The 23,657-nt window shown below is 41.2% G+C and overlaps 1 protein-coding gene across 1 annotated transcript in view; it reads right to left on the reverse strand.

Moving 5' to 3' along the window:
* pcbp4 (poly(rC) binding protein 4) overlaps nt 1–23,657 on the reverse strand; it is a 216,550-nt gene that overhangs the window by 15,389 nt on the left and 177,504 nt on the right. The window contains exons 9-12 of the mRNA XM_056273421.1: nt 15,245–15,316; nt 6,267–6,295; nt 5,896–5,987; nt 2,113–2,168 (exon numbers count right to left, since the gene is read on the reverse strand). Coding sequence (XP_056129396.1) covers nt 2,113–2,168; nt 5,896–5,987; nt 6,267–6,295; nt 15,245–15,316 — 249 coding nt within the window. The remainder of the gene's footprint in view (nt 1–2,112; nt 2,169–5,895; nt 5,988–6,266; nt 6,296–15,244; nt 15,317–23,657) is intronic.

Consider the following 23,657-nt stretch of genomic DNA (forward strand, 5'->3'; position numbering starts at 1 on the left):
GTGAGAGTGAGAGCGAGAGAGAGACCATGCGTGCATTTGTACATGCGGGTGAGTGAGAGAGTTAGAGAGAGAGAGAGAGAGAGAGAGAGAGAGAGAGAGGGAGGGAGGGATGACAGACTGGAAGTCAGTTGCTGTGTATTAATCCCGCAGTGTTTTTGACAGTAGGGAAGAGGCACCGAGCAACCACACACTGACAGACATAATGACTGCCTCTAACGCTCATTGATAGATGAGCCGAGTTAGGGAGAGAGAGGATGAAGGAGGCAGCAAGGGTGATATAAAGGGTTATATGTACAGTATGTAAAATATCCCAGCCTATACTTGTGTAAGCTGGGAACACCTTCAACATTCATCCCTTGCTCAAAGTTGTAATGTACTTAAAAAAAAAACAATATTGTCAGCAGCCTCACTATTATTAGTCTGGAAATATCAGCTGCATCAGCGTATAGATAGAGCAGTACCTACTGTGCAACTTTATGGGCATGATCTAATATTTGCGCTAATGCTATGTATTTGGTATATCCATATATATTCTACAATACCTGTATTTATATACACACCTTTATTTTTTCAGCATACAGAGAATAACAAACTTATGTTAACATTGTTGTAAAATATATCGTTATACTCTGGTGTTATGTTTACACATGTTTTCAATCCATCAGGTCAGCTTTCGATTATAAGGAGTAGGATCCTGACTCTGACTTCAGTTTTGTTTCCTAAGAACAAACATTGCAAACCTCCATGATTTACTGACTGATAGGTAGAGCGAGTAGGAGGGCCAGCAGGGTGGCCTCAGGTTTAGACGGACTGTCTCGTTCACTGCAGGTCATTAGTTTGAGCCCCACAACAGTCCTGATATGAACTCTACAGAGTCCTATTCAGAGCCATGGGTTTTGTGGATTAGTCTGAGTTGCAGATTAGCTTTCATAATGTAAATGTAGAAATGCAGTGTCAGTGGGAGGCGGGCGGGGGGGGGCATCCATAAAAAGTGTGACTGAAGGAGAGAAAATAGATGAGAAGGAAAGGGAAGAAATGAAGGGGTGGAAGAAAGGAGGGGCGAGTCACTAAAGCTCCTGCAAATAGCCTGACACCACTGACATTCTTCTACGACAGGGAGACGGGCAGGAAGAGAGAAGAGGGAGAAGAAAAGCAGCCTTGAGCCTTGAACAGAATTGGAGGAGAGACACATAGTCACACAAGGAAATAGGAATGGATTCATGTTGCAAGGGAACAATAACAAACACGCCATGGGTTCATACTTTATCTAAGTCTCTCTGGATAGAAATGACTGATTAACACCTAAAATGTGAATGTAATGCAGACAGCTATGGAAGACCAAGGCCCAATGATGTGCCACATTCCTGACTAGCTGCTGAGAGCAACTCATCCATCCATCCATCCATCCATCCATCCATCCATCCATCCATCCATCCATCCATCCATCCATCCATCCATCCATCCATTATCTATACCCACTTAACCCAAATCAGGGTTGTAGGGGGATGGGATCTATCCCAGCATGCACTGGGAAGAGAACAAGGAGACACCATGGACAGGCTGCCATTCCATCATGAACACGCACGCACACACACACACACACACACACACACACACACACACACACACACACACACACACACACACCATTCATACCTAAGAACAATTAGAAACTGCAGTTCATCTAACCTGCATGACCTTGGACCGAAACCCACACAAATATGTGGAGAACATGCAAACTCCACACAAATGGGCAGGGATCAAATCCAGGACACGCTTGTCATGTGGTGACAGTGCTAACTAAGTACTAAAACACTGTGCTGCGCATTTAGGTGGAGTGATTTATATAGCAGTGTTGGAGTTTGAGTTTGTGTGTGTGTGTATGTTGTGTGTGTGTGCGTGCACACTAGTGTCTCACTGCATGTGTGCATGCATGGGTACATTTCATGTGGCCATGCCTGTTCTCAAAATATCATTACAGAGAATTACAACCTCTCACCGATACTTTAATTGGCTATGAACAGCAGGTCCTCAACATTGCTTGACAGTGCATGAACACAAATGAGATCTTTTCCTATTTTTGGGGGTTGTGGTTGGGGAAGTGGGGCTTACGTCATTTGGAATGAGCAGCTCCTGAGATGTGGTTTGGGAATTCGCTTCCACCCCTCCTGAGAGAGAGAAAAAGACAGGTAGAGAAAGCAGGGAATAAGAAGAGAGAGAGAGGACATAGAAGGGAAACATCATTAGTTTAGCTGCTCCCTTTAATTTAGATTTTTTTTTTCTTTGGATATTTCTTCAATTTGATGTAAATGGTGGAGTTGAGTTATAGGATGAGGCAAGAGACGACATAATGTACAACAAAGAAATTAAACTAACATTTAAACACTGAGGCTTACTTGTGCTATCCTATTTAGCATAACAATGTACCTGCTCAGCATAAAAATACTTGAACTGGATTGAGTAGAGTGACATAAATACACCTTTACTTTGAATTTAGATCCTAAAAAAGAAAGAAAAAAAACCTTTTCTATGAGGAGCGAAGCGTGCTGAAGAGAGGCAACGCGAGTTTGCGGGCGATTACCGCGTACCTTGTCAAAGCCCTTATGAATTTAGAACAATGATTAGAACTAGAACTACTCATGCATTTCATGGGTTTAACACAGCTTCCAGCTAATCAGAATCAAGTATTGGCCCAGACCATGGTATTAAGGATTTAAGTCAACCTGGAATAGAAACTCTAAACTGCCTTGTGTTTCAATCAAACTTTCACACATTGTGTATGTGAGAGAGTATGATGGTGTGTGTGAATGAAAAGGGTGGTGTGTGCGAGAGAGTATGATGGTGTGTGTCAATGAAAAGGATGATGTGTGTGAGAGAGAGTATGATGGTGTGTGTAAGAGCAAGTATGATTTATGGCCTAAACAACGTCTCATACACTACCGTTCAAAAGTTTGGGATCACCCAAACAATTTCGTGTTTTCCATGAAAAGTCACACTTATTCACCACCATATGTTGTGAAATGAATAGAAAATAGAGTCAAGACATTGACAAGGTTAGAAATAATGATTTGTATTTGAAATAAGATTTTTTTACATCAAACTTTGCTTTCGTCAAAGAATCCTCCATTTGCAGCAATTACAGCATTGCAGATCTTTGGCATTCTAGCTGTTAATTTGTTGAGGTAATCTGGAGAAATTGCACCCCACGCTTCCAGAAGCAGCTCCCACAAGTTGGATTGGTTGGATGGGCACTTCTTTGAGCAGATTGAGTTTCTGGAGCATCACATTTGTGGGGTCAATTAAACGCTCAAAATGGCCAGAAAAAGAGAACTTTCATCTGAAACTCGACAGTCTATTCTTGTTCTTAGAAATGAAGTCTATTCCATGCGAGAAATTGCTAAGAAATTGAAGATTTCCTACACCGGTGTGTACTACTCCCTTCAGAGGACAGCACAAACAGGCTCTAACAGGTACTATTTAATGAAGATGCCAGTTGGGGACCTGTGAGGCGTCTGTTTCTCAAACTAGAGACTCTAATGTACTTATCTTCTTGCTCAGTTGTGCAACGCGGCCTCCCACTTCTTTTTCTACTCTGGTTAGAGCCTGTTTGTGCTGTCCTCTGAAGGGAGTAGTACACACCGAGGTAGGAAATCTTCAATTTCTTAGCAATTTCTCGCATGGAATAGCCTTCATTTCTAAGAACAAGAATAGACTGTCGAGTTTCAGATGAAAGTTCTCTTTTTCTGGCCATTTTGAGCGTTTAATTGACCCCACAAATGTGATGCTCCAGAAACTCAATCTGCTCAAAGAAGTGCCCATCCAACCAATCCAACTTGTGGGAGCTGCTTCTGGAAGCGTGGGGTGCAATTTCTCCAGATTACCTCAACAAATTAACAGCTAGAATGCCAAAGATCTGCAATGCTGTAATTGCTGCAAATGGAGGATTCTTTGACGAAAGCAAAGTTTGATGTAAAAAAATCTTATTTCAAATACAAATCATTATTTCTAACCTTGTCAATGTCTTGACTCTATTTTCTATTCATTTCACAACATATGGTGGTGAATAAGTGTGACTTTTCATGGAAAACACGAAATTGTTTGGGTGATCCCAAACTTTTGAACGGTAGTGTATATGTGAGCATCGTGTTTGTTTCTTTGTAAGTGCACAGAGGTTCAGAATTGGCTTTTGCATGTCAGTGAATGAATATGTGCATGCGTGTGCGTTTGTGTGTGTGTAAATGTTTTTTGTCTGTGGCTGGCTGAGTGTGTGTTTAGTGTTTGTGAGTGAAAGGATACATCTGTATGTGTCCCTGCCCGTTGAGTTAATACCTGGGACATAATGGAATAATCAGCCATCCATAACCCTAGATGATAATTCTCCCATTCTCATTGTGTGTGTGTGTGTGTGTGTGTGTGCGCGCGCGCGCACACGTGTGCGTGCGTGTGGTGGGCATTTGCTTGAAAAAAATTGCATGACAAAGCAGCAATGTCTTTCACATTGAAGTATGTATTCGCAAAAATGTGGTGAACTGACCCTGGCCTAAAATGAGCTATGTCTGGAATGGTTCACACTGCTGTCTAGCGGGTGGGTGGGTTGGGCGGGGGGGGGGCTTCACTTCAGCATGTGTAAGATTTATTTTCCAACTCATATATCTTGAATGGAAAAAAGTTTCACTGTTACTCCAGTTCAATGACTTCCAAAAGTCTGATGATACCCATTCAAAACAAATTTAGGGGTTTCAGAAGAACATGAGCGCTGTTTAGTACCATGGATCCAGGGCCAGGTCACACGGCTTATAAAAGATGGGATGAACTTCGCTGATCCCTGAGGGGAATTTGAGTCATTACAAAGTATGCGAAAGAGGCCTGGGTTGGTGAAAAGTGTAAAAGATAATGAAAGGATATAAATAAGGCAATAAATCATCCAATCAGAATTTCAATATGATACTAAAAAGAAGGAACAGAATTCTAATTAGAAAGTTTCTCACTAGGATAGGTATTAACATACAGTGATTTCTACATATCTGCGGTTTCAAGATTTTTAAATTACACATATGAATGCATAACATACATTGACAGTCTGCTAAAGGGCATCATTGACTTAACACATTATTAAAATTGCATATTATTAGGTATTCAGGATATACCAGGTCAGCAGCATGGGGCAGTGTGCAGTAAGTAGGGAGGCTGTGCATCACCCGAAATCCCTACTGGGCATGAGATTTTGAAATATATGCCTGGAACATGTGTCAATGGATACTACATAATACCTTTTCAGGCTGGATTTTCTCTATTTTTCACTGGTTTTTAAAGTGGCACTCAGGGTCCCTCAATGCAACTCCAGTGGTTCCCAAGAAAAAATCTTCTTCTTCTTCTTTCAGCTTGTTCCCTATTTCTCAGGGGCCGCCACAGTGGATTTTTGCCCTCCATAGCTTTCTGTCTGACACATCCGTCTCCCGCAGTCCAACCCTCCTCATGTCCTCCTCTATCTGGTCTCTCCATCTTTTTATTGGTCTTTCTCTTTTTCTTTTGCCTGGTATTTCCAGGACCGATACCTTCTTTCCTATATAGTCTATGCCTCCTCTCTGTACATGTCCAAAATATCTTGATCTTGTCTCGCTCAACTTCTCATACATTCCTCTGCTCTTGAACATAGCTCTCACTTCTTAGTTTCTCTTTCAGTTTTTTCTAGTCACTCCCAAGGACCAATGCAGCATGTTCATCTCTGCTACCTGTAATGTAGATTCTAACCACCACGAAAGGTTCCCCAGAAAAAAACAATGGTGTAATTTTGCCTTTTGTAAGTTGATGGCATAAAGTGGCTTCAAAACTCTCGATTTAGTATGTCTGAGAAATGATTTAGCTGTGTGTGTGTGTGTGTGTGTGTGTGTGTACCGGTTAGGACTGTGTAGCTGCTTGGCTGATGGGGGGCCAGACCCTGTTGCTGCATCGACAACTGATGTAGCTTTGCGAGCTGCGAGAGAGGAGTGAGAAGGAGAGCATAACAAAACAAATAAGTCAAAGTAAAAAGCGAGAGAGAATAAAAAATAGATTACATAGTCATAAAGAGGATGATGTGTGCAAGATGAGAATGAGAGAGAGATGGATAAATTAGTAAAAAATAAAAAGGTGGTAGAAGGACAAAGTAGGAACAGAGCATAACAGTTAAAAAAACAAATCAAAATCTAGTTTGAAGCATTTCTACAATGAAAGCAACATGAATACAGCAAAGTGGTCATGCTGTCATTTCTCACCTCTGAGTGAGAATGCCATACTGGCTCTGAACAGCATAAGTCTGCAATGGGAAGAGAAGAGAAAAACAAAGACCATTAGATTAAAATTCTACAAGCATGAAATGACTGCAATGTTTCTGTCATGACATGGGGGCAAATCAGCCCACGGTTCTCTACTTATCACGTAGATAAACAAGTTACTTTGCCTTTGTGCTGCTGCAGCTGAAAGGTCTGTGCAACAAAAAAAAATGATGGCAAAACAACTTCATCAGCTATAATTTGACTTTTCTTTTCTGCCTGACAGTGCTGTGTGTCCTCCTGCGTGACGTCTCCTAAAAGCACTTGGGTTCAACTCTCAGAGATCTTGAACTAAAGGGATCTAGAGGGCTTCCTAAACCTTAAACTCTGCACAAACCCAACTTCAAAGACAAGAAACCCCTACGATGGTGTTCAGGCAGGCTGCGGGGCTGGGGAGAGGATGATGTGAGAGAGAGAGAGAGTGTGTGTGTGTGTGTGTGTGTTTGTGTGCATGTGTGTATTCAAGAGTCTTATTGTACATGCAAAAAAGCAAAAGAGGAGCCTTGGTGTGTGGGTCTGCACGTGTCCCTGCGGTTCAGCACATCACTGGGATATGTGGAGCTTTATTTGTGGGGGGAGAGCTTGGACCATAAGCAGAGACAGATTTTCGACCCGAGTCTGGTCGGCCTCCTTGTTGCATTAATGAGTCTCCCTTTGTTTGCATGTATACCTCAGGACATATTTATAGAACAGGTTGGATCACAACATCAGCAGGCTAGTGCTTCCACATCAATACAGTCATACATATTAATTATTTGCTTCATATATGTGTGTGTGAAGGTCCTGTGATGGCCTGGCAGCCCCTTCTTCCAGGGTATCTGTCTCCCTGCCTCCCCGCCTGCCACCCAATGACTGCTGGGATATGCTCCAGCATCCCCCGCAACGCTGAGAGCAGATAAGTGGTTGGATATGGATGGATGCATATATAAAGTCGGAGATGTAGCAGGCTGGCATAACTGTGGCTGTTTTTTTGGGGAGTTTTTTTGGGTTTTTTTTTTTTTTGGACTAACACATGTTCCCAAACAGCATAATGTCTGACCCAAGTGAGGCAATAAAAAAGGGGCACTTGGGTGGCACACAATATAGGTTGATCACCTAAATATTACAATGAGTCTCCTTAATCTGCACATATGCCTGGAAATTAGCATTCATGACAGTGGGTGGACCTTAACATTGATGTGTCTGAGTTCAAAGCACAAGTGCTTAATTATGAATATCCATCCATTATCCAAGCCGCTCATCCCAACCGGGGTCGCAGGATGCTGGAGCCTATCCCAGCATTCATTGGGCGGCAGGCAGGGAAACACCCTGGACAGGCTGCCAGGCCATCACTGCCCCCCCCCCCACACACACACACACACACACTCTTAGGGACAATTTAGTATGGCCGATTCACCTCATCTACATGGCTTTGGACTGTGAGAGGAACCCGGAGCACTCGGAGGAAACCCATGCAGACACGGGGAGAAAATGCAAACTCCACACAGAGGATGACCCGGGACGACCCCCAAGCTTGGAGAACCCCGGGGCTCGAACCCAGGACCTTCTTACTGTGAGGCGACCGCGCCACCGTGCTACCTAATTATGAATATAACATCAGTTAATGTATACTTCCATCAGAAAATCTGAAGTCATATATGTACATGTATAGTCTCCTTGCTTGATGGACAGTCAGTACAGCATGCGAAAGAGATCTGTACCGGTATAAAGTACCAATCTGACCATTTAGGAAGAGTTTCACTAAAGATATGAATGCCCATAGATGAAAGTTTCGATTTCATATTCACACATCAGTTTTTCAAAAACAGGTTCCTTCTCTGATAAACCTTTTACGCAAACATACAAAAGAAGAGAATGGTAACTTTACTGGTACACAATGTGTGATTAATAACCTGAGGACAGCAGGTTGTTACATCCTCCTCTGGAGTCCCGTGTGTGCTCGAGGATCATACCCTGACAGAGCATCCTCTCCTGTCGTTCTACTTTATACACTACTTTTCTATTATATACACAAATGCAAAACTTTATTTTCACCATTTAGGAAATGTAAGGCATCCCCCCCCCCCAAAAAACCAAAAAAAAAAAAAAAACAAAAAAAAAAAAAAAAAACCCCCCCAAAAGTATTAAATGTGATTTGGCTTCCACTGTACATAAAGGCTTATCACTCTGTGTCTCATATTACTTACTCAGTGCATTACTTAGCTAGTATTAACTTGAGAAAACAATTAGTTAACAGCGTCATTACTTTCACATACTATCTCCCATACTTGCTTATTCTGTATCTCAATGACCTTTTTACTTCCTAAATTGATTAACATAATAACTTTTACTAGCCTCCTCACTAGTTTAGCCTCTGCCAGCATTTGGCTGTGTCATCATGTTTTATGTCATCATGATCTTATTTATAGGAACAGCCCCCTGGTTATACTTACTTTAGGAGTAAACCCCAGGACAGGACCAGTGTCAAGTGTACATGAATCTCCCAGCAAAAAGAAAGACTTGGCTGGCAACCTCATCCAAAGAAATTAACCCCTGCTTTCCATGATGTCACACGTCACCTCTCCTCTCTCTCTCTCTCTCTCTCTCTCTCTCTCTCTCTCTCTCTCTCTCTCTCTCTCTCTCTCTCTCTCTCTCTCTCTCTCTCTCTCTCTCTCTCACACTCTATCCATCTATCTATCGATATACTTTCTAGAATGTACACGGCTTGGCTGTAAATAATAAATAAAAAGCATTAATCGTGCAATATAACCGCTTAACTCTGGACCAACTCTCCCCTCCCCCCCATCTTTCTCCCGCCTGTCCTTTTTGTCACCCTTCTCTCCTGCCTCCCTCTTTTCCTCCACCACCCGATCTCTCTACATCCACCACTAGCTCTCTTTTTCTCCTCTATACCCCCCCTTCTCCATCAGCCCTCTATCATCTATTCTTCTCTCATCTCATTTTCCTTTATCTGTTCCTACTATTGCTCTGTCCCCATATCTTCTGCCTCCCCGTGCCATCCCTCAATCCCCCTTCCTCCTTTGCTTCTTTGATCTCTTTCCTCTCATCTCCTCTATCTATTGATCCTGTCCCGTTCCTCCTGCCTTCATCTTTCTTTTAACCTTCTGTCTACATCTCTCCTCCTTCATTAACCCCCTCTCTCTCCTTCCTATCCATTCTCTCTTTAATCCATAGCACAGTGCCCCCTTATCGCTAATCTTGCCCCTCTCTCCCTTTCTTCCTTCCCTCCTTTTTCTCCCCCAATTCCTACCTGGTGCCTGTCTTGTTCTCTCTCTCTCTCTCTCTCTCTCTCTCTCTCTCTCTCTCTCTCTCTCTCTCTCTCTCTCTCTCTCTCTCTCTCTCTCTCTCTCTCTCTCTCTCTCTCTCTCTCTCTCTCTCTCTCTCTCTCTCTCTCTCTCTCTCTCTCCTTGGTTCTATCATTCCTTCCATCCTGCGTTCACCCTGTCAATCCCTCTCAAAATCTTCCATCATCCAAGCAGAGCCTCCGTTAGCTAGCACTGCTGATGTCTTGGTTGACACTACCAAGGCTGCTTGCCTGCCAGACGGAGGGTCTGACACACACACACACACACACACACACACACACACACACACACACACACACACACACACACACACACACACACAGAGAGACAACTTCACACCACTTAGCAACAGCTGGCTATGAAGAGAGCAGAGCTGTCAGTGTGATGGAGTGACACCGCCCGTCACCCTCTTTTACCTGTTTCCTTGTACACCTGTCTGAGCATCCTGTTGTCTGTCTGCCCCTGGTACAACATTTAGCGTAGAGACAGACAGCTGATCAGCAAGTTAAGTGCGACTGTGACTTGGGCTTGTCTGACTTTGTTATAGTTCATGAATTTGCCTGTCGATGCTGTTTATGCCTGTTGGTTTGTGGATTTGCCAGCCTACCTGAGTGTGTCTAGGAGTTTGTCTGTTGTCTGTTTTGGTCTGTCTGTCTGCTTCCATTTTTTTTCTTTTCTGTAATGAGACGCTTGATGAATCTTTCCATCTTCATGAATCTGTCCACATCTTCTTCCTTTAAGTAAGTTTGTCATTCAGCCAGGTTGAAAGTCGGTTAGTCACTGCGCTTTTATTGGCGAGCCGATACGTTAGTCACTTAGTTTGTATTTGCCTCATAGGCTGCATGTCAGCCCGCCTATCACTCAGGCTTTGTAATTCAATCGGACACTTGGAGCTTGATTTTCTGAGAATTTGTGACAGCCCTCTAGGGACACAAACTAAAAAAAAAAAGTGTCTCCTAATCTGCGAAGGTGCCACATCATAAAGTTGCACTGGTATTGAGAGGAGAGACCGCGGGAAAATCAGAGAGGAAAATGGATATTTTTGCATGCAACTGCTGGGGATTTATTATGGTCAGTAGTCTGTTGCAGGCGGGTTGCTTTTGTTATGTCTTAGAAAAGTAGCTGTTATATAGTTTCAGCCAGTTGAGCAAACAGACAGCAGTTGAGAGTCTTAAGAGAGATGATCAGTGTGTAACAATACATCTTCAAAATGTGAGGGCGTTTATATTGAGAGTGCTGCTTTTTGGCATATCAGAGGGGGATGTAATAAAATCATAGAGGCTCTCAGGCTTATGATACTTTAGTTAGCAGAAGCACTCAAAGATTTCCTTGAACCTAATGGAAAAGCAGTAGTGCCATGCCTTCAGCGTCCAAACTCCTTTCTGTACTGCTTAAGGTTCATCTTAGCATTACTCGGCATGTTGAAAGCTGCACTTTAAAGTATTATGTGAAGTACTTTATGCCACACAAAGTACAATTCAAATCATATTTCTATTTTACAAATTTAGTCAAAGTAACAATAGTATAAAAGAAATAGTGTGAGAGTTGGGGAAACATACAGGTGCATATACAGAATAGTGGTAATCTCCAGTAGTTTAGTAACTGTCCGTAAACAATGAGTTCATTTAGTAAATTAAATTCAATTAATTTTCCCTGTCTTTGTCCATAAACTATCCTTATCTGCTACCCAAAACACTGATTTTTCTGTTCTTGGGCAAACTTTTCCAGGTTAAGCTTCTAGTGATGAGACCAACATTGACAAAATTCATTTCATTTATGGAGTTGCAAAACGGGAAGATTGATGGACCATAATGGATTACATGAATTTCTTTGCTGATGTTTTTCACAGCAAAATTCAATTTTCATATGAAGCTATACGCTATGCTATACTATGCAATGCTGCCATAAAATACCAGAGTCTCGGCAAAGTAATTTACGCTGAAACACTGTAGGCTTTTAGGAAAATAGCTCTGTACAAAACCTGTACAAAAGATCTTTTATCGCTAGTGCAATCAACCTCCTCAATAAATCAAAGCAATATCATTAACTGTTTGTTTTATGTGGCTGCATAGTATGCGTGTGGTTTTAATATATTGAGATAAGACTAAAGCTAATTTATATTGATGATAAAGTTCTATTCTATTCTATTCTACTTACAGTAAATTTTCAAGCATAAATTGATTTATGGCCCTCCTGCAGACTGGTGGGGTAAAAAGGGATTCTGTGCTTTGCTCAGGGACACTTTGACAAGAAAAATGGCTGATTATGGATGCACATTATTGGCTGGAATTGCACCTGAGGTCTTTTGTGACCACCGCACCTCAGTGCTCCAGCCTTGATTTGAATGCTACTCCCAGGCCACCTGTCACAAAGACGGTGCTAACTACTAAAATCTAATAAATGTTGAGTTAACTGTTTGTATAAGGAATCCGAGAAACTGAACTGCAAAGTTTGCATAAGCTGAATTATTTAAAGTAGCCTCAACAATATAATCTTAAATTCAACTAAAACCGTTTTATTCCAATATACTCCAATATACAGAGTACTTCACATGAAAAATGTAGTTAAAGTAGATGGGCAATAGCTGTTTAAAATAAAAATGTAAACTTTGGAGGAAAGAAAAAAGAGCAAAATATCAGGAAAAATTTCACAGAAAAAACAAACAAAAAAACAACAGCAGCAGTAGCCTAGCAGCTTAGCAAGCTAACCTGTAGAAATACAAGCTTAACTGAGGTGTGCTGAATGACTTTTCACAGGAAATGTAAAAAAAAGACATATGCCTTCGAAAAATTAAAAATCATGCCTGTTTTTTTTCTTTTTTCTGGGTCAGTAGGTCACGTGGCTGATTAATTTCACATTCATACCATTACACGAAATGTTTTTTAGTGTGGCGGCACATTTTTTCAGCTGGTGAATACCTTATTGTAGAGTAAATTCCTTTTTATTAACATTAAAACAAACAAAACAAACAAACATAAAAAAACATTAAAAAAAAACACTGGAAAATATACAGGGATAACATTGGAACTTGGACTTGACTTGAGCTATCCAGTGATGTACTGGCCTCTACAAAATAATACCCTATTAGCATTATATACCCTAACCATCCATTCCATTATCCAAACCGCTTATCCTGCTCTCTGGGTCATGGGGATGCTGGAGCCTATTCCAGCAGTCATAGGGTGGGCAGGTGGGGAGACACCCTGGACAGGCTGCCAGGCCATGACAGGGTGACACACATACACACGCACACACACACACATTCACATTCACACCTACGGACAATTTAGTACAGCTGGTTCACCTGACTTACATGTCTTTGGACTGTGGGAGGAAACCAGAGCACCCGGAGGAAACTCACGAAGATACAGGGAGAACACGCAAACTCCACACAGAGGATGACCTGAGATGACCCCCAAGGTTGGACTACCCCAGGGCTCGAACCCAGGGCCCTCTTGCTGTGAGACAACCGCGCTAACCACTGCGCCACTGTGTCGCCCTATACCCTAACCCTAACTTATTTAAATGCTTTTTTATACAAACAATTACTTGAGACGTTTTTCATGACTATGACTGTGTGCTGTGAAGTTGTGGCAATGGATTAAATATGTATAGAGGAGTATCATCAACATAACTGCTCTACCCATAATCATAGAGTGACACAAATACTTGTTCTAGGCAAATCATAAGAAGGTTAACACTGTATATGATCTATGTTGAATGTTTACAATCTACTCATATAAACAGGCTAGGTTACAAACAAGAGAAAGCAAGAGGTTACTAAATAACTAGTCAGTAAGAGTTTACATAGTATTCAGTTTCTTTGTGATAGCACAGAGCGAGTCATGCTTTCTGTGAATTAAACAACTTTGTTCCACTTTTCACCAGTCACTATTTGATAGGAACTCTTTGACCATGATGTAAATTCTACAGTAAAACTGAATCCATGACACAAGCCAAATTTGTACAAACAGAAGTTATATGACTTTAATATCTGTATGGCCTTTACCAGAAAACCAAACTCTATGCTGTAGTTAAATCTGGTTCTTATAGACAAATTATCTCCAACAGCCTTCAAACAAACTATCCCGTAACAGATGTGCTCACTGTAGGTGGCACTAATGAGTGTGATATGGTTCACTTCTATTTTCTTTAAAGAGCGATGTAACTCACCCAGCAGAATAAAAGTGACTCCACACACAGCAGGAGATGTTCGGTAATTTGTTTTAATGCAATCTTCTTCCATTTCTGGGTCTTCAATATATCTCATTCTGTCTGTTTTCCTTTCTTTTTTCTGTTCCTCCTCTGTACCTTTTTCCCCTCCTTTTTTGTCCATCTTTCATTTTCAATCCCACTTCTTATTTTATCTCATCCCTTCTCTCTCTCTCTCTCTCTCTCTCTCTCTGTCTTCTCCCCACCCTCTCCTCCCCACCCTCTCTCTCCAGGGCATGCATCCTTATCTAACTTGGATTACCTAGTCCTTATGCATTATTTTTTAAAAATAATTTCCAGTCAAAAAATATTTATCAAGCCTCTCAAAGCAGAATGTGGCCATATAAGATGCCTCACTGTCTCAACCTTATGTTGCACATTTTTATTTTTTGAGACTACACATCACAATCACAGTGGGATTAAACGTTAATCCTTTGGCTCAGTCCCTGGTTCGAAGAAAAGAAAAGGGTCCATCACTTGAAAAAGAATAACTCCTTGTGAAATGATTGACAACCATACATTTTTTCCACATTAAGTCAACTGAAAGTAATATTTTTTCAAGCTGTTAACTTTTTATTTTTATTTTTATGGTAATTGCACTACTATTTCTGAAATAACACCAGAGCACTCAAAGTGCAACATTGTTGTTTTTCTGTCCCCCATTGGGTGGAATGGGAATACATAACTCCACTCCCTTACTAAGCCTTTTTCTGCTGGGGGAAATTAGCTGCAGGGTCCCTGTGTGCCAAAAACAAACCAAAAGTGAGAAAGACGTTCATTTTTTGCCCCATCTTGTTAAGGTTGTAAACTTGTCATTCACCAAGAGATCCTCTATGACCAATATTGAGATTTTGACAGGGTAGACTACAGCTAATATGCAAATTAAATAACTGATGATCAGATTGAAAACTAAAATATGCAACGATATTGCACCCTGATATTTTACACATTCTCCTTTGCACGTCAATAGCCCCATCCCCTAACAGCTTGGCCACAGCCTTAGGGTTCTTGGGCCAGAGACAACAGAAAAAGGGGTTTCAACTGATAAAGCTCTGCAACCTCTTGGTTGTGAAAGTAATGTGAATTTTAGTGTGATTCTCCTTAAAAAAACTATATTCCAGCATGCTTTGACTGAGAGCGAATCTAAGTCCCTGGTTGACAACTGCAGCTGATGGGATCCTCTTCAATTCACACATACTGGGACATAAACCCATGGGGTGTGGGGTTTCAGTCGGGAGTATATTGGTTTTTATAGGAGTGCTTTTATTTGAACATGGAAAAAGTTATGTACAAACCTAAAAAAAAAAGATTCATTTTGAAATTTTCAATTTCCACCTTCAACAAGATTGGAAGAATCCAATCCTTTGCTTCGCCTCTTGACAAATATGACCCCTGAACCCAGGTGTTTATACTCACTTGCTGCAGGTCCATTCCTCCCTGTGCCATAGAGAACAGGGGGTGAGAGCCAAAATCTGATGCCTCGAAGACCTTAACCGTGCATAGAGAGACACAAGGACAGTCAGCATTATAATAAGAGCATTAAAGATATGGTGACAGCTGAAGCAACCAAGTTACCTTTTGTAAACATAAATGTTAGTTAGAACCATAGCATTTAACCTAATAATGCAATTAAGACCATTTGCTTTGCTGCCAGCAAAGTTCATAAGCCTACAGCTTTCGTGATGAAAGAATTTTTTTTTTCTTTAAATTTTTTTTTTTCAGAGCAGCTGCATTGAAATCAAGGATAAACATTTTGACATCATGAGACAGGCCGGTTTAACCTGACTAATGATGTGTTGTTGCATAATAATACTGTAAGTAATCCCCACCTCCCAAAAATAGTAAAAGTAAATAAAAATGGCTGGGGTTTTGATTTCATTTCGTAAATCCCCCCCAAAAAAACATTACATTATGAAATGCTTTTGGTAAGTGGCAAACAAGGTCATTCATTTTATTGATGGACAGTGGGACTTGTCCCAGAAAGGGAGGAAACAATTCCAATGCTGCCAACCTGCACTCTCTGTAACAGAGCATTGATTTGCCTTCTGTATTAATTCCAACATAAAACTGAGACCCAGCAGCAAATCTCCTGTGTACTCCCTGACTTTACACCTAACATTGCTACAATGACAGTCAGTGCAGTTCTCCAACAGCAACCCCTTTGTCGTGGCAGGAGAGGAACAACAAAGCCATTTTTTTCAAAGTTCCCCACGCTTGCATTTGCTGGTCCTTTGGCTTTGTAGGGCAACATAAATCAAATCCAATAATCCAAAAAAGATAAGACGCCCGACTTTTTCCCTTCTTATTTAGGAGAGCAGTACATGAGATAAAACAGAACCAAACAGACAGCAGGGTTTATTGATCCCTGAGGGGACACATGGAGAGCTGCGGTATTGTTGGGACTAGTGCAGTACTTCCTTAGTATGCACACTGAGTGGCCCTAAATTGAGTTATTCATTGTGACAGACAACTGGGAGTTGGAAATAAGCCCTACTTTATATTTTGAAGTCTTTTTTATTTTTATTTTGTGTTTGTTTGTCCCTTGATACTGTCAGTGTAGTTGATATTTTGAGGATAGATCTTGGGTTCTTTCAGACAATATGCTATTTTCTGCACATTTTATTTTTTTTAATTTAATTTAATTTTTATTTTTGCAACAGCTACCCAAATGATGATGTTATTGTGTCATTGATTTTCTATTCTTTTTCTTTTTTAACTGCATCATCCTTCAAAATGTATTTTATAATCATCATTAATTTGATTGAAGTTAGGGTTAGTTAGGATGGAGTTTGCACTTTCTTTTATGAGTTCATTTACCCTACTTGGCTTTCTTTTACTTCACATAAAATGAACACTAGCTGCCATTGTTTGAATTTGACTTTTGATGAGACAGTTTATCACATAACTGAAGAATGGCAAGCAAACAAGAGCCCACATACACTCACTGGCCACTTTATTAGGTACACCCTGCTAGTACCGGGTTGGACCCCCTTTTGCCTTCAGAACTGCCTTAATCCTTCGTGGCATAGATTCAACAAGGTACTGGAAACATTCCTCAGAGAGTTTGGTCCATATTGACATGATAGCATCACGCATCACCACATCCCAAAGGTGCTCTATTGGATTGAGATCTGGTGACTGTGGAGGCCATTTGAGTACAGTGAACTCATTGTCATGTTCAAGAAACCAGTCTGAGATGATTCGAGCTTTATGACATGGCGCGTTATCCTGCTGGAAGTAGCCATCAGAAGATGGGAACACTGTGGTCATAAAGGGATGGACATGGTCAGCAACAATACTCAGGTAGGCTGTGGCGTTGACATGATGCTCAATTGGTACTAAGGGGCCCAAAGTGTACCAAGAAAATATCCCCCACACCATTACACCACCACCACCAGCCTGAACCATTGATACAAGGCAGGATGGATCCATGCTTTCATGTTGTTGACGCCAAATTCTGACCCTACCATCCGAATGTCGCAGCAGAAATCGAGACTCATCAGACCAGGCAACGTTTTTCCAATCTTCTATTGTCCAATTTTGGTGAGCCTGTGCGAATTGTAGCCTCAGTTTCCTGTTCTTAGCTGACAGGAGTGGCACCTGGTGTGGTCTTCTGCTTCTGTAGCCCATCTGCCTCAAGGTTCGACGTGTTGTGCATTCAGAGATGCTCTTCTGCATACCTCGGTTGTAATGAGTGGTTATTTGAGTTACTGTTGCCTTTCTGTCAGCTCGAACCAGTCTGGCCATTCTCCTCTGACCTCTTGCATCAACAAGGCATTTTCGCCCACAGAACTGCCGCTCACTGGATATTTTCTCTTTTTCGGACCATTCTCTGTAAACCCTAGAGATGGTTGCGCGTGAAATTCCCAGTAGATCAGCAGTTTCTGAAATACTCAGACCAGCCTGTCTGGCACCAACAACCATGCCACGTTCAAAGTCACTTAAATCACCTTTCTTCCCCATTCTGATGCTCGGTTTGAACTGCAGCAGATCGTCTTGACCATGTCTACATGCCTAAATGCACTGAGTTGCTGCCATGTGATTGGCTGATTAGAAATTTGCGTTAACGAGCAGTTGGACAGGTGTGCCTAATAAAGTGGCCGGTGAGTGTAGAGCACAGTCTATCAGCTTTCAATTTTTCTTTACTGACTCATGTAAATTGTGATACTGATTTCATGTCAGGTGATGAAAAGATGGCACAACCCCCCCCCCCAAAAAAAAACCAAAAAAAAAAAATACAAACACACAAGTTAGGTTTTGGAGCATCTGAATAAGAATGAACATGATGATTTTAGGCCTGATCGCAGCATTCTGGGATTGCTTTTGACTGAAAACCTTTGCTGCAGGTCTTTCCCTCTCCCTATCCCACGTTTCCATGCTGTCTTCAGCGATCCTGTCGAATTAAGACAAAAACTGCCTAAAATGGCTTGCTTTTGATAACAGGTATTTAGTCAAGTTTAGAATGAGATATTAGATAAGCCTTGTCTTACAATCCTATTACTTATCTCTTTTCATCTTGTAAATTCACTTTAACTCCTACGGGAGGGTGTATAACATGAGTAGACAAGAGAAGGAAGGATCTTTAATCCATTAATGACTAATGACTATATTCAGCATGTTAAAAAATAACCCCACAGGATTTTTTCTGTTAGAGGTGGAAACACAAAATTTGCTGTGGAAACTGTCAAGACGTGGCTAAATGTGACAAAATGAACATTTTTGATTTCCCATATTTATCATGCCTTAATTGGTAGACAAAATTGATTTTCTTTTAAAATGCAAAAAATAAAAAAGCTTAAAATTTATTTGACATGCTAAATATTAGATTTACACTGAATCAAAGAAAATATTGAAAGTGAAGTTGTTCTGAATACAACAGTACCTATCATTTGATATATAACCTTGTAGTTTTTGAGATACAGCTATTTGTGTATCATACTATATTTAGTTGGTAGTCACGTCAGGTTACTAATTTTATCATTTTCACAAAAACACTAGTGGAAATACAGGTTCCTATGATCATGTTCAAAAAAATTGTGCACTTAGTGACCATATAGACTCAAGTAAGAATTAAACCCAGCCACTGAGGATGCAAAAGCCAGTGCATTCTTAGTGCCGGTCCCAAGCCCAGATAAATGGTCAGGGTGGCATCAGGAAGGGCATCCAGCTTAAAATCTTTGCCAAATCAAATATGTGGATGATAAATCAGATTTCCATACTGGATCAGTCGAGTTCTGGGTTACCAACAACCGTGACCATAGATCAAGCAGAGGGAGGAACACAGGGTGACATATAAGAGTGGAGGAAGGTGCACACAGGTGGACTATGTCTTATGTAACAGGTGCAATCTGAAAGGGATCGGCGACTGCAAGGTGGTGACAGGGGAGAATGTAGCTAAGCAGCATCGGATGGTGGTCTGTAGGATGACTTTGGAGACCAAGAATAGGAAGAGAGTGAAGGCAGAGCCAAGGATCAAATGGTGGAAGTTGAAGAAGGACGACTGTTGTGTGGAGTTCGGGGAGGAGTTATGATCAACACTGGTTGGTAGTGAAGTGTTGCCAGATGGCTGGGCAACTACTGCAGAAATTGGGAGGGGGACAGCTAGGAAGGTACTTGGTGTGTCATCAGGTCAGAGGAAGGAAGACAAGGAGACTTGGTGGTGGAATGATGAAGTACAGCAAAGTATACACAGGAAGAGGAGGGCAAAGAAGAAGTGGGATAGTCAGAGAGATGAAGAAAGTAGACAGGAGTACAAGGAGACAAAGGGTAAAGCAAACAGAGAGGTGGCAAAGGCAAAGGAAAAGGCATATGGTGAGTGTTATGAGAGGTTAGACACTAAGAAAGGAGAAAAGGACTTGCACCAACAGAGGGACCAAGCTGGGAAGGATGTGCAGCAGGTTAGGGGCGATCAAGGATAGAGATGGAAATGTGCTTACAAGTGAGGAGAGTGTGTTGAGAAGGTGGAAGGAGTACTTTGAGGGGGCTGATGAATGAAGAAAATGAGAGAGAGAGAGAGAGAAGGTTGGATGATGTGGGGATAGAGAATCAGGAAGTGTGGTGGATTAGCAAGGAGGAAGTGAGGACAGCTATGAAGAGGATGAAGAGTGGAAAGGCATTTGGTCCCGATGACATACCTGTGGAGGCATGGAGATGTTTGGGAGAGATGGCAGTGGAGTTTTTAACTAGATTGTTTAACATAATCTTGGAAAGTGAGAGGATGCCTGAGGAGTGGAGAAGTAGCATACTGGTACCAATTTTCAAGAATAAGGGGGATGTTCAGAACTGTAGCAACTACAGAGGTATAAATTTGATCAGCCACAGCATGAAGATATGGGAAAGAGTAGTAGAAGCTAGGTTAAGAGGAGAGTTGACAATTAGCGAGCAGCAGTATGGTTTCATGCCACGAAAGAGCACCACAGATGCGATGTTTGCTTTGAGAATGTTGATTGAGAAGTATAGAGAAGACCAGAAGGAGTTACATTGTGTCTTTGTAGATTTAGAAAAAGCATATGCATACGACAGGGTGCTGAGAGAGGAGGTGTGGTATTGTATGAGGAAGTCTGGAGTTGCAGAGAAGTATGTAGGAGTGGTGCAGGATATGTATGAGGGCAGTGTGACAGTGGTGAGGTGTGCGGTTGGAATGACAGATGAGTTCAAGGTGGAGGTGGGATTACATCAAGGATCGGTTATGAGCTCTTTCTTGTTTGCATTGGTGATGGACAGGTTGACGGGCGAGATCAGGCAGGAATCTCCCTGGACTATGATGTTTGCGGATGACATTGTGATCTGTAGCGAGAGTAGGGTGCAGGTTGAGGAGAGCCTGTAGAGGTGGAGGTATGCACTGGAGAGAAGAGGAATGAAAGTCAGTAGGAGCAAATGAAATGCATATGCATGAATGAGAGGGAAGACAGTGGAATGGTGAGGATGCAAGGAGTGGAGGTGACGAAGATGTATAAGTTTAAATACTTGGGGTTAACTATCCAAATTAATCAGGAGTGCAGTAGAGAGGTGAAGAAGAGAATGCAGGCAGGGTGGAGTGGGTGGAAAAGAGTGTCAGGAGTGATTTGCAACAGAAGGATACCAGTAAGAATTAAAGGGACGATTTACAAGATGGTTGTGAGACCAGCTATGCTATATGGTTTGGAGACAGTGGCTACTGACGAAAAGACAGGAGGTAGAGTTGGAAGTGGCAGAGTTAAAGATGCTAAGATTTTAATTGAGGGTGATGAAGAAGGACAGGGTTAGGAACAAGTATATTAGAGGGGCAGCTCAGGTTGGACGGTTTGCAGACAAAGCAAGAGAGGCAAGATTGAGATGGCTTGGACATGTGTGGAGGAGGGATGCTGGGTATATTGGGAGAAGGATGCTGAACAAACATTGAGGCACTAGCTGCTTCTGAGTCAATGTGGAAGTAGGTCTCTTACTGGTCCACAGTTCCCACATACACTTCATATAGCAGCATTCCATCAGTTCTAGGTTCTCGGCTCTTGTCCATTATGTCTCAGAGAACATTTTGCAGCCAGACATTCGGTGCACTTCTTACAGTAAAGAAAGCGGAGAATTTTGACTTGTTGCATCGTGGTGATGTCTTGCAGATGATACAAATAATCATATGAAAAGTATAATTTTCTCTGAGTCCCGATACAGCTGTGGTCCGGACTTTGAGAATGACTGCCCTAACCCTAACCCCAACCCTTTTTAACCCTGTCCTACCAATATCAATACTTGACCAAGAAAAGCAACAGATTATATTTTTTCTTTCTGAAGCTATATTGTAAGAGTCCAGACTATGTGTGTATCGAAAAATTATGAAGATCTGAAATTCCTAACCTATTGTTCTAGAGGCGTTTTGTGGAAAATAAAAAAAAAAGCAACAACCCCTTGTGACTAAAAACAGAATATTTAGAAAATGTTGTGCTGTCGCATCATACTTTGACCAATCTGAAAAATTTCAGTGGACTTTTGCTTAGCTCAGCTAGTACTTTCATTGCTGTAAAGGAACAAATAAAATTCCACTGTGGACATTAACAGGTTAAGCCCCGCAGCAGTTAAAACATGAACTTGGAAAGACTGGTTGTAAATTATTATGGGTATACAAATGCAAAGTGTTCTCATTATTTAGACAAGTTATTTCATAGTTGACTACAGGCTGGCAGGTTTAAGTGAGCTAAGCCTTTTGTGCTGATGCCTCAAACACTATCACAATAAGACCTCTTTGGTCAAGTCAGTCCCCCAGTAATCTTTGCTACAGTCCAATGGTGTGTAACTGAGTAGAGACAATCTCATTTCTGCCACACTCTCAGTGAAAATCACACATAGGGTGAAATGACCCAAATGACAACCTGCACTCTGCGTTGGATGCTATGCTGAGACCGAATGCACACAGAAAATATATTTTCAACAAATTAAGTATGAGAGTTTCTAACCACAGAAACTTTCAAGTTTTCTAGGTACTTTGAAAAAGCTGCTGGGAAAAACACTCTAGAAATGCAGGCTCTTAACATTGCTCTTGTAAAGAAAAAAAATCCCACAAAGGCCTAATTAGGGCTGAATCGGGTTAAAATATTTTTTTTGGCCAAATTCATCCCCTATTAAACCATCTCATACCACTTTAGAAGATCAAGGGATAGAGTGAAATGTCAAGAGCTTTCTCAGGACATTTTGAGAAGTTGTCTGGCAGCTGTGTTGCAGGCCAACATTTTATTCCACTCATTCCACTCCTGACTTTTCTTTTCTAGCCTTGATCGTATTACTCTAATCATATTATCTCATCATCTATATTGTAGCCATATTGAAATCAATTAACCATGTAATAGATTCTCAGCTGGGAGTAGACCTAGTGGACAGTGTAATCAAACACAAATGATAATTAATGTGATTATGATAACAAACAGTTGCAGTTGAATGAAATGCACAGCACAGTGAGGTAGATGCCATTGCAGTGTTCAATATTACCAAATAGGCAAGGCAGGTTGGCAGGCGGATTTAACTTCTCTCTTTTTAGATGAGATACAATTGATGGAAACAGAAATGCTGCGAGAACCAAATGCAAATAAATAGTATTTCTGGCACACAACACAAAATACTATGTGCTTAGAGAGACCATCCTTCAAACAAAGAAACTGCTTTAAAGCCCCTTGTATTTTTCTAGGGTAAACACTGCTTAAGTGTCCTTGAGCACAACACTGAATCCATACCAGCACTAGGAGCTCTGTTCCTGATGAAGAGTGGAATATTGCGTTTCATTTCATTATTACAAAAGTTACTTCTGTAGACGAAAAGCATAATGATGATTTTAGCAAGTGTTGCAGAAATATAAGATGCTCTGACTTGCACAAAGTTACTCAGACAGCTTAACTTGTTTTGGATACTGGAAATGAATCCGGTCTGATATCTAACTACCACTCCGCCTTCAGACTCAAACCTATGGGCAGAGTGTCATCAAAGATGATATGCTGCATTCATCGTTTATTCTGTTTACTTGTTTCTGCTCACTTATCTCATTTACACCCCATCACTCACCTGGAAAAGAGACCTCATTTATACCAGCCTGGCCACCTAACCCATCACCAACAAGGGAGAAATGCTAAGGTTAGCAATTTTACCCCTCTGAAAAAGGAGAGGTTTTTTGTACTGCCAAACAGTGGCCTTATACAGACATTTTAGTGCATAAGGAGGAGAATTAATCCTGTATCTTTGTCTTTTCATCCCCTCATTACCCATCTTGTCTTTATTTTCTGTGTCTTGTCAATGTTTAAAACACCAATTTACTTTGATATCTAATAACAATCCTTGCTGTAACTTGTTGACAGCCTCTATGAGATTCTTT

Source organism: Lampris incognitus, chromosome 2 (genome assembly GCF_029633865.1).
Source record: "Lampris incognitus isolate fLamInc1 chromosome 2, fLamInc1.hap2, whole genome shotgun sequence".
Classification (NCBI taxonomy): Eukaryota; Metazoa; Chordata; class Actinopteri; order Lampriformes; family Lampridae; genus Lampris; species Lampris incognitus.